Source organism: Gopherus flavomarginatus, chromosome 6 (genome assembly GCF_025201925.1).
Source record: "Gopherus flavomarginatus isolate rGopFla2 chromosome 6, rGopFla2.mat.asm, whole genome shotgun sequence".
In the NCBI taxonomy this organism is placed as follows: Eukaryota; Metazoa; Chordata; order Testudines; family Testudinidae; genus Gopherus; species Gopherus flavomarginatus.
In genome coordinates, this window is record NC_066622.1 from 62,798,879 (window position 1) to 62,809,632 (window position 10,754).

Consider the following 10,754-nt stretch of genomic DNA (forward strand, 5'->3'; position numbering starts at 1 on the left):
GTTGGGTCAAAACTGTGCAAGGGGGAGACCAAGTGCTCCCCAGCGAGCCCCAATGCCCCCCAACCATACCTGCCAGCCAGCCCCAATGCCCCCCAGCCAGTTCCCCACTCAGCACCAATGTCCCCCAGCCAAGCCCCCCAGCTTCCCTAGCCAGCCCAAATACCCCCCCAGCCAACTCCCCAGGCCATCCAGCCCAATTGCTTCTCCAGCCAGACCCTCCCCAGCTTCCCCAGCCAGACCCCCTCCGTCTGTCCCAATGCCCCCCCAGCCAGACTCCCCAGGCCAGTCAGACCCCCCCGGCCATCCGGCCCCAACGTCCCCCAGCCAGACTCTCAGTTCCCCCAGCCAAAGCCCCCCCCATCCAGACCCCCGCAACCGCAGTCCCCAGCGAACCGTTCCCATGGAGACAGGCGGGGGCGGGGCCTGTACTCCGCCAGCCCCGCCCCGGAGCCATGTTGGATGGAACCGCTGGCGCCGAGCGCGGGACACCGAGCGGGGTGAGAGCGTCCCCCTGCCGCCCACCACAGCCCCCTGCAAACACCCCGCTAGCCCAGCCCCTCCCAAGTCCAAATCCCCCAGGCTAGCCAAGCGCCTCCCCTTTTCCAGTCCCTCCAGACACCCCCTGCCCGGCTAGCCCATCCCCCTCCAAACACCTCCTCACCCCCCCGAACGGTGCCCCTGGCCGGGCCAGTCCCCCCCCCCCCCCCCCGCGCTGCCTGACCTGCTGTTCTCTTCTCACAGCCGCCCCATGGCGACCGGCCCAGCCCCGTGCACCGTCCGCAGCCCTGTGGCGCTGCAGGTGGGAGACGTGAAGACGGACCTGGCTCGGCCTGGTGTGGCCGTCATCGATGTGGCCTTGCCCTCCGCCCAGCCCCTGGATGTACGTGTGGGGTGAGCCCCTGCCCGGGCTGCGGGGGTGGGGGTGTCGCCCGTGCACCATGGTGGGAGAGGGAGCTTAGTGACAGAGCTGCTGCGATGTCTACAGGGGCAGGTAGCTGTGGCTCTGGGATGGGAAGGGTCCCTCAGGAGGAATAGGGCAGCTCTGGGGAAACCCTGAGTAGCAGGGCTGCCCTGGTCCCCATCGGGTGCCAGTCTGCATGCTGTTGGATGCCCTGATGCAGCAGCAAGCTAAGGTCAGAGCCCTGGCTTGCTCAGCACACTCATTTGGACACTAGGGTTGGGTAGGGTTCTTGGGGCAGATGGACCCCAGGTGGGCATCTGACACATGGGGACCCAGGTGCCATTGGGTGTGTGGTTGAGCAGCTTCCACTGCATCCAGTGACAGGGCAACAGGTCCAAAGCACGCTAGGAAGGGGCACTGCCACAGAGACAGGGAATAACAAAGCCACCTGGCACGCTGGTCCCCTGCCAAAAAGCAGCAGTTGATGGCTGAATGCCAGGGGGGCTATTGTACACTTGGGGCTCGAGGACATTCCCATGGGTTTTGGAAGGAAAAATGCTGCTTGCCTCACCCTGAAGTAGCTGGGTGGGAGGACTTGAGGACCTCATCTCCACCAAGGGAAAGGCTCTGCATGCAGCCAGCTGGACGGGGACTGGCTGGGCACGTGGGGCAACTTATGCAGCACTTAATAACTAGCCTTTCCCAGGTCAGAGTTGGGAGCAGGGCAGTTTTAGGCCCAGCCAGTGAACCAGCCTGTCCCAGAGCCATGGCAGTGATGCAGTTGCTGAGGGAGAGCACCACTGTGTGTCCAGTGTCTGGAGTGTAGCAGAGGGGCTGGATTTCGGAGCAGTGGCCAGAGGCAGGTAGTGCAGAGCCACAGCCATCTCCCTGGGACTAGGGGTGCTGCCGGACGAGAATAGCAGAACGTGGATTCTGTGGCCTGCTTTGTGCAGGAGGTCAGACTAGATGATCATATTGGTCCCTTCTGACCCTAAAGTCTACAAGTCTATGAAGCAGGCTTCTAGGCGTGGGCAGCTTGTATCGAAGAGTCTGAGGGAAAGGTAGGTTTTCAACTGCTGTATTTCTATTTACTGTGTCAAGCTTGGAGCCAGGAGCTATGCGTTTGGAGAGAAACAGGTTGTGAAGCCAAAGGGACCATTGTGCGCATCTACCCACACGTCCCACGTAGCACAGGCGAGAGGATGTCCCCAGAATAATTCCTAGAGCAGCTCTGTTAGAATGCAGTCCAGTCTGGATTTAAACAGTGTTGGGGATGGAGAATCCAGCTCTGCAGGGCTGGTCATCCCCATGCCTTTCCTGCTGCCCATCGAACTGAGTGGATTCACTGGTGGATTGAAGATGTGACTCAAAGGAGGCCCAGTGGATTGCTACCTGCCTTTCTAGGTGGCAGAGGGTAGGCTGTCCCCGGGTGGGTACCTGCCTGTCTAGGCGGCAAAGGATAGGCTCTCCCCATGGGGCAGGCTTGTGACCTGCACATTGGGTTGTCTCAGTTGCAGGAAATCATCTTTAAGAACTCCTACACGGCTTTCCTGACTGTGCGAGTGCAGCGGCGCCGCCCCTGTGATGTGGGGCGCGATGGTGCCAGGAAGTGGGTCACCTGCTTGTGGAATCACTGCCTGATGCCCAGCCCACACACAGAGGCTGGCTCCCAGGATTACTTCTCTCTCTCCAGGCATCAGGTCAGGACTCTTGATGCCACTGGGACTGGGGATCTGGGCCTGTGATAGCTGATTCCCGTGTAGTTAGAGCAGCAGCAGAGCCCTGATTGTGCCTTGGCCACCACTGCCCACAGCCGGCATAAGTGCAGCTGGGCTGGGCCTGCTGCTCCCGGGAGGAGAGAGTGCTGGGGAGAAACCAGGTGATACAGGCAGGCCAGCTGCGGCTTGCGTGCCCTTAGTGCTGGGCTGCAACTGAAGCACTAAAGCAAGGCACGGGCTGCTTGTCCCAGCAGATCCTATGGTGTTGCTCATAAGAGCAAACTTGATGTTGAGAATCCTAATCCCTGTGGTGTAATCAGGATCTCTTACTCCTCCCTGAATTGTGTGTAGTGTTGTAGGGCTCTACCGCAGAGCCAGCTGCCATTCAGTGCTGAGGGCAGTGGCTGAATTGCCCAATGGAATTTTTGGTGCTAGAACCTCTGCTTCCCCTCTGACTGCTGCTGGGGACGAGGGCCATCTCCTCTCCCTGACTCTGTGTCTCCAAGGCTGACAGACCTGATGGTTTATTGCATTGCGATAGTGCTGGGGCCCACCCTGAGCTTCCAGTCCTTGTCCTTATCCTGCCTGGTGAAAAGGGCTTGGAGTGCGATTCTTGGCACCTATCTATAACTCCTCCTGTCCAGCCATCCGGCATCGGGCTCTGCTCTGCCCCCTGTAGCTCCATCCCCTCACCAGAGCTGGCAGCCCTTGTGCCCCTGGCTCTAAATAATTAGCACCCAATCCCCTCACTGCAGCACAGCTTTTGCTGCCCTGTTGTCTCTGGCAGTTGCTGTGTGATGTGGATCAGGTGACTGCCGTGCGTTTGATTCTTCGCCAGCCCTCGCCCGTTTGGCTGCACTTCACCCTGGAGGAGCTGCGGCTCTATCCCAGGGGCCAGCAGGTGAGTGACTGCTGGGTTGGTGTCAGGCTGTCTTTCTCCCGGGCAGTGAGTGTTGCACAAAGCCACCTGTGCTTGGTGAGACTGGAATCGCCCCTGGCCCTGCCAGCCGCGTGGCATTCAGCCCTGCAGGACTCTTCTGGGACCTTGCTAGTCGTCTCTGCCTCGGACTGCTTCCCACAGGTTCTTCTGAGGTTAGGAAGCAGCTGCCCATCCCTTAGCTAAGGATACCCTGTCTCCCCCCGCTTGCTGTGCTGTAAAGGCCCCCCCATCAAGAATGCAGATGCAGGGGGTACCAAATCCCACCCCGTGTCCCTCCTGGCAGGGGCTGCCCCAGACTCTGGGTCTGACACGTGAGGCTCCCCCCAGACCCCCTTCCACCCGAGCCCCAGGGAACTCAGTGAAGTGCAGTTTGCAGTCTGGGCTGTGGCGCATGGCCTCAGTGGTCTCAGGCTCCTGGCCATGGGGGTCTCTGTCTCTACAGCCTGCGGCACCCCTGTCATCGGCTTGGCCCCCGCACTGATCACCTGCCTGTGCTCCTTGTTGTTTCTGCCTGTGCTGTGACTCTGAGGCCATCTGCACCAGCAGGATTATAGTGATAGAGCAGACTGCCCAGGAGGCCTGGGAGCAGAGATGAGGCAGCCACATGCTCCGTCCGGACCCGCACTCCCTTTGCTTCTGGCTACAGTGCAGTTCCCTTGGCCTAAGGAGCGTGCATTGAATGCAGCAGTGGGGTCCGCAGGCAGCCTGTCCCTGTGAGCACGGAGGAACCAGGCCTGCCTCCATCTGTATGGCATGGGGGTGGGTAGGCTCTGCTCTTCTCATCTGCCACCTTTGACTCTTTTCAGAGCCTGCAGACAGACTTCCCATCCTGGCTGTCCCATCTGGCCCCCCAGCAGCAGCCAGAAAACCTGCATGGGGTAAGCAGCCTCCTTATGAGCAGCGCTGGAGCTGGGGTCTCCCAGGGAGCAGTGGGCATGTCCCTGCCAGAGTTGGGGTGTCCTGGGGGGAGAGGGCAGCAGGTGAGGTCTCTATTGGGGGTGGTGTGTCCTGGGGGAGAGAGTGGGGTGTCCCGGGGGGAGAGGCCACGGGTGGGTTTCCAGTTGGTGGTGGGGTATTCTAGGGAGAGAAGGTGGGGTCCCGGCTGGTGGTGGGGTGTTCTGGGAGGGCAGTGGGCACGGTCCTGACTGGTGGGAGAGGGGGAGAAATGTCCCCTGAAGCAGACAGCTCAGTTGGGCAGGGCAGGTGGGTACAGTGGGAACTGGGCTCGTGGGGGCCATGATCCCTGCCAGGTGCATTGGGATCTGCATGCACACTGATGCACTGCAGGAAGTGATGAGGAGCTCCTGGACTCTGGGGAATGGTAAATCAGGGTCAACATGCCAGGTTATAGTTGAGAGCTGCATGTCTGGGACAGGGGGATGGGCACCATAGTCTGCACTTGGGAAATGCAAGTTAGCCCTGCCCACTAGGAGCACATGGCCTGTTTGTGTTCCTCTTGCACACCTGTCCTAGTGTGAATACGCACAAGGACTCTCGGCAAACTGCCAACACTGCTCAGCGAGCAAATTGCAACTGTCTGTTTGAATGTGCAATTTGAAATCCAGGCCACTATTGGTTCATTCTACAGGTCCTCCCCATCCCCAGTCAGGGGACAGAAACAAGCCCCATGCCTGTCACTAGTCAGCTCAGCACAAGGAGCTGTTTGCAAGCTCCCTGCAGAGAGAATTGCTTGCTGAATAACTTGCCCCCCCGCCCCCCAACCACACCTGGGTGCTTCTCACCTGCTTGGGCAGTTTGCAAACAGCAAAAGGCCAGATCCATTGACCAGGTGTGCATGTGTGGGGGGCTTACCCTGACTCAGGTGGGCCAGCCAGCAGCTAAGCCTCCAGCAGCTGGGCCTTCGCCAGCACAGTCCACAGAGCATTGTCCCCATCTTTGGACTGGCTGTGTTGCTGGCACTCAGCTTCCTTGGGGGCCGCAAGCGGAAATCCAGCAGCGGTTGTTATAAGAGAGAAAACCCCTGCCGGCCTTGTTCAAAGACCAGGAAAATGTGGTGAGCAGTATTATCTCCTCACACATTAGACAGACAGTGCTGTGGATTTCAGCTCTCTGTAAAGCTCTCCTGGGCTGAGAGCACCCTGCAAGCTCTGTTGTGATGGGTAGAGAGCGTGGCAAAATGCGCAGCCTGGGAGTTCTGCTCTGAGAGACTCTACTACATGGGCAACCAGGGTTGGGTGGCTGAGTAGGGGGGTTGGAGTCCCCAGTGTGGGGGAGAACCTCAGTGGTGCTGAGTGGAGGGTTGGAGACTCCGGGGGGGGGGACCCGGTGGTACAGCATGGGTGAATGGAGCGTTGGGGGGCCCAGGGGTGCTGAGTGTGGGTAGGGGGGATCTGGTGGTTCAGCATGGCTGAGTGGAGGGTTGGAGACCCCAGTGGGGGGGAGAGGGGCCTGGGGGCACTGAAAGGGGGGGAAGCCAGTGGCACAGCACAGCTGAGTAGTGGGTTGGAGACCCTGGTGGTGCAATGTGACTGAGCCAGGGAGGGCCCAGTTTGAAACTCCTGCATGTAGACTAGTGCAGAGAGAGTCTGCCGAGGGTGTGGAGATCCAGCTCTGTGATATTTGTCCAGCTGTGATTCCTGGCCCAGATCTTGCACTGCACATGTGGGGCCGGTGCCTGCAGTGACCTTGGCGCTATTGCTGTGCTCTAGCTCCTCATCACTCAGTTTCTTTTCTTAAAGGGGTGCCCCAGGGCTGTGTCCTCAGCCCTTTGCTGTAGGATGCACTGTAGGCCTGTGAAGTTGGTGTTCCGGGGGCCACTGGGGCTGTTTGTGAATGCCAGGCAGTGGCAGCTGTGGGTGCGTGCCACAGAATGAGGATGTGCCTGGGGCTGTGCTCTTGGACCACCCTGGGCAAAGCCATGCTGAGGAGGCACTTGGAGGGCGTTGGAGCAGAGTGAGTCGACTGGGCTGTCAGCGCAACCTGAGTCAAGCTGGAATTTTCAAGAGTTTTGGAAAAAACAGCAAATTAATTTCTAAATTCTGTTCAGCTCTCCCCCATTCCCCGTCTAGAGTCTCCTGGCTGTGGCCTCTCCAGCACAGTGTGTGCTGTGCAATCAGTCTGATTTTGTTAATTAACAGCGGCTTGGATTTGATGTCCTGGCTGTCGGTTCCGGGCACGCTTGCCAACAGATACCGAGCTTGACATGCTCAGCTGGGGAGACCATGGCTCATGGCAGCCAGGATCTTCCAGGAAGTAGCTGCTGCAGATTCGACACAGAGCGGAGCTCTCTGACCATGCAGCCAGAGAATGCTCCTGAATCAGCTGGGCAGCTCAGCTGGGAAGAGCAGGCCTCTGGCCAGGCTGGCCCTGTAGCATCCAGCCCATCAGGAAGGGGTGTGATGTTCCAGAGCAGCAGGTAGGGAATTCGAATGGCAGGCCTGGCTGGGGCAGAGTCCTGGCAGTGATGTGTGCTGCTGATTGGAGTAGTAAGAGGTGTTATGTGTGATGCCTTTCCAGTCCATCCCCTGCTTTGTGGTTTTCTGGGAGAGCAGCGGTGCCTCATGCACTAGGCAGGGTTTGTGTGCGCAGGCTGCTGGCTCTACTGCAGTAAGGCCTGGAGGCCCCCCTGTGCCAAGTGCTCACCGTCTGAAAGCAGATAAAGCAGAGTGGAGCAATGAATCAGATTATCAGGATTGGAAGGGACCTCAGGAGGTCATCTAGTCCAACCTTCTGCTCAAGGCAGGACCAATCCCCAGACAGATTTGTACCCCAGTTCCCTAAATGGCCCCCTCAAGGATTGAGCTCACAACCCTGGGTTTAGCAGGCTAATGCTCAAACCACTGAGCTCTCCCCGTATATGAGTCAAAATGGGCTTGGAGGAGAGCAGGGTAACCAGAGAGCACTTGTCCTGTGGGCAGCAGGGAGGTGAGGGTTACCTTAGCTGTCTGGAGCTGCCTTTAGGAACACCCATCTCAATAACCATTGCTTGTCTGCAGGGTGTCCCCGACCCGGAAAAGGTGTCTACTGAAGTCCAGCAGCTGTGGGTACTAACAGAAATGATCCGCGCCAACCAGACAGCAGCCCGAATCGGGCGTTTTGACGTTAGTTTCCAGTTAGCTCTGTTCATTGCCCACAGGGGCTGGCCCCCTGCTCTGGGTTTGCTGCATGGTCCAGCATGCGTCGAAGGGGCAGGATGTATTTTGGGCACTAGCAGCATTTGAAGTCACTCTGAGCTGCTCCCAGCTGGCCATGCTGTATGAAATGCCATCAGACTGCTGGGAAAGCTCCTGAGGGTTCCAGGTCCAGGAATATTAGAGGTAGGGAACTCTCACCTCCCCCAGTCCCAGCCTCTCTGATGTTCCAGCTCCAATTCCTCTGTAATAGAGGAGATAGGCTGCATGGGGGCTCTCAGCAGAGGTCTCTAGTGGGCACGTCAGAGGCTGTGGGCACCTGCAGTCCCAGCAGCGGCCCCAAGGGGTTGTGTTGGGTGCTATGGGCGCCTGCAGTCCCAGCAGCGACCCCTACAGGGCACATCAGGGGCGCTCAGCTCCTGCAGTCCCAGCAGCAGTCCCTAGGGGGCATGTCGGGGCTCTCTGCTCCTGCAGTCTCAGCCAGCCGCAGCACGGTGCCCTGATGGGAGTGACACTGCTCTCTGTGTTCCAGGTGGATGGCTGTTACGACATCAATTTGCTCTCCTACACCTGAGCTCTGGCCCAGGCTGCCTGCCCCATCTGCACAGCACGTTTCCTTCATCGCTGATCAGAGTCTGCCTCAGGTCTCCCCAGTCAAGAGGATTGTTTTCTCTCCCTCCCTGTTCTGTGCTCCCTCAGCCTCCCCCACAGCATCTTCTGGGCTTCGTGACTCTCGCCAGATTCCTCTGTCTGCATCTCCCTGGGGCCTGCGGACTTTCTCTTCTCCCGGCACTGCATAAGTTCCCTGTTCTGGGCCCGGCAGGCATGTCCTCCAGCCTCCTGAACAAATCACATTGCAGGTGTTTGGCAGAGTGCCCCCCACCCACCTTGGGAATTTCAGATGAATCCTACTTCCAGGGGGATCTGGGGTGCCAATAAACCTAGGGTGGGCGAAGCTCAAGGGACATGCTTGGCTCCAGGAACAGAGTTACTGCCCTGAATGCTGCATCAGAGCCCTGCTCCTCTGAGCTTGGAGCTGCCTGGGGCTGATGTGCTGCAGGCATGGGAGTTGGCGGACAGAGGAGGGACTGTGATGTTCCCTGGTTCTTGCCATTGCCTGTGGCTGTGCAGTGGGAGGTGCTACCTGAAAGCCACAGGGCTCCTTTGGCAGTTTTTGTCTGTTCTCCCTGTTCTGGTAGGGTACAAGTGGTACAGGGATGGGGCATGGCGAGGAGGGACAAGGACTGTCAGTTGGAGCCTTCCGGGCTGCAGATTTTAGCAAGGTTGCAGGGCTCAGTGCCTTGTATGGGGAGAGCTGTCTGCGGGCTCTTGAGATCCTCAGCACCAATGGCAATCAAAGCATACTACACCAGAACCCAGTCCAGCCACCCCCCATTGCTCCCAGCCCCAATTTGCTCCTGACCCATAAATGTGCAAACTCTGTGAAGATGGGCAGCTTGTCACCTAGCCCCTCTGATGGCCCCAGGGTGCTCCCAGATGCTCACTTCCAATCATGGAGTAAATAGCAGCCACACAGAAGAGATTTGAGCTCTTAGTCTCCTGGATCCCAGCCTGGAGCACCTTCCCTCAGGGCCCTGGATCATGGACTGGAGTGCCTCCCCCACCCCACCATTGGGGGTTGTCTCTCTCTTCTGCAGTGCTGGGCAAGACTCCCAGCACCCGTGTGTGCTGCTCTTGAGCACCCGGTCCCTTGGTAACACGGAGGTGTGGGCTGGTTTCAGGGCTCACCGGCCTGCTCAAAAAAGCAGGGGATGCGGTGTGTCTTGGGAACCCCTGCAGCAATCGAGCCCCACTTTGTGCCATTAACTCTCCCAGGAGGCTTAGTGGAGAGTGCTGGCACCAGATGTGGGGCAATGGCATGACTGCTACTTTCCGTGGTATTCAGGGCAGTGGCAGGAGGTGAACAGCCTGGCCTCTCCAAGGGGGGCTGGAGTAGTGAGCATCTTCCAGCCTTTGCCGCATGTAACCTCATGCCCACTCTGGGAGTTGCTGGCTCCAGTATCTGGCTGGGAACCACGGTCCAGAGAGACTTGCCCAGGGTCACATAAGGAGTTTGTAGCAGAACTGGGACATGAGCCCTGGTCTCCTGAATGCCAGCCTAGTGCCCTCCCCCTGAGCCATCCTTCCTGGCTACATGCTTCCTTTCTTCCATCCTTCCTGGCTGCACATGACTGGGCTGGCCTGAGTAGGACATGGGTCTTGGGTTGTAGCCAGCCATGCTGTTCCCTCCAACAGTCACAGTGCCCATGGGGATCTGACCTCTGTTCTGCCTGTCCCCACAGGGGGATGCATCGTGCATTTGCTGGATCTGCACCCAGCTGCTGTAATAAACAACCCTCAAAGCTGAGCTGTGCTAGTGGTTTGTCAGTGGAGCCCAGCTGGCACGTGCCATCCCTTCTGTCCTGCCTGGTCATTGTCACTTCTCTCCAGCCCAGCTTGAGGACTGCCTGTGCCCAACCCAGCCTTCCCTCAGCTCTTAGAAGAGGGGAGCTGGAGCTGAGGGCCAATGTCCATAGGGAGGACAAGGCCAGGTTTCAGGAGAGCTGGGGTGGGGGAGGGTGCATAAGGGCTCATCCAGCCCGAGGCTTGTGGGGGTGAATAAGGGGAAGGCAGTGTTACCTGCACAGTCTAGAGCACCCTACAGAGGGCTCAAGGCATGAACCAGTCAATTTAGGCACCCCTACCCTTTTCCTTCCAAAGGCTCAGGGTGTAAGGCACTTGTCCTTATGTGACCCAGGGTGCCAGGGCAGCCCTCACTGAAAATGTCAAGGGCAGGGCAGACTGCAAAAAGGAGAGCAGATACTCCCAAAAATGGTTAACACTGAATCACACAGCTGCCTTTATTGCATTCCAGTTCTCTGGCACCCAGTCAGGACCTAGGTCCAGTACAGTGAGAAGTGTTTAAAAGCCCTGCTCATATATACAAAATGTTCTGCCCTCAAAGGGCCAGCCATGTTACCAGGTCAATATTAGTTTGGAACTTCCCCCATATACCATGCTGCTAATCAATCCTTTAGTGTCTAAAAATAAAGCTTGTTATAAAGGGACAAAAAACAACAAGAAGAGAGTTAAGTGGTGAAGCA

General features: G+C 58.2%; 1 protein-coding gene across 1 annotated transcript; it reads left to right on the forward strand.

The window, feature by feature from the left end:
• Positions 1 to 441: 441 nt before the first annotated feature.
• Positions 442 to 10,018, forward strand: NICN1 (nicolin 1, tubulin polyglutamylase complex subunit). Its single transcript, XM_050960336.1, has 7 exons — positions 442 to 497; positions 742 to 880; positions 2,413 to 2,601; positions 3,407 to 3,520; positions 4,366 to 4,437; positions 7,516 to 7,620; positions 8,183 to 10,018. The coding sequence occupies exons 1-7, from the start codon at positions 460 to 462 to the stop codon at positions 8,222 to 8,224; spliced, it is 699 nt and encodes a 232-aa protein (XP_050816293.1). The 5' UTR covers positions 442 to 459; the 3' UTR covers positions 8,225 to 10,018.
• Positions 10,019 to 10,754: the final 736 nt, after the last annotated feature.

What these genes read in the sequence shown, in the direction of transcription:
- NICN1 (XM_050960336.1), top strand. Translation starts at nt 460, where the DNA reads ATGGAACCGCTGGCGCCGAGCGCGGGACACCGAGCGGG. An exon ending in AGCGCGGGACACCGAGCGGG is followed by an intron (nt 498 to 741) that starts GTGAGAGCGTCC and finishes CTCTTCTCACAG; the next exon opens with CCGCCCCATGGCGACCGGCC. An exon ending in CCCGAATCGGGCGTTTTGAC is followed by an intron (nt 7,621 to 8,182) that starts GTTAGTTTCCAG and finishes TCTGTGTTCCAG; the next exon opens with GTGGATGGCTGTTACGACAT.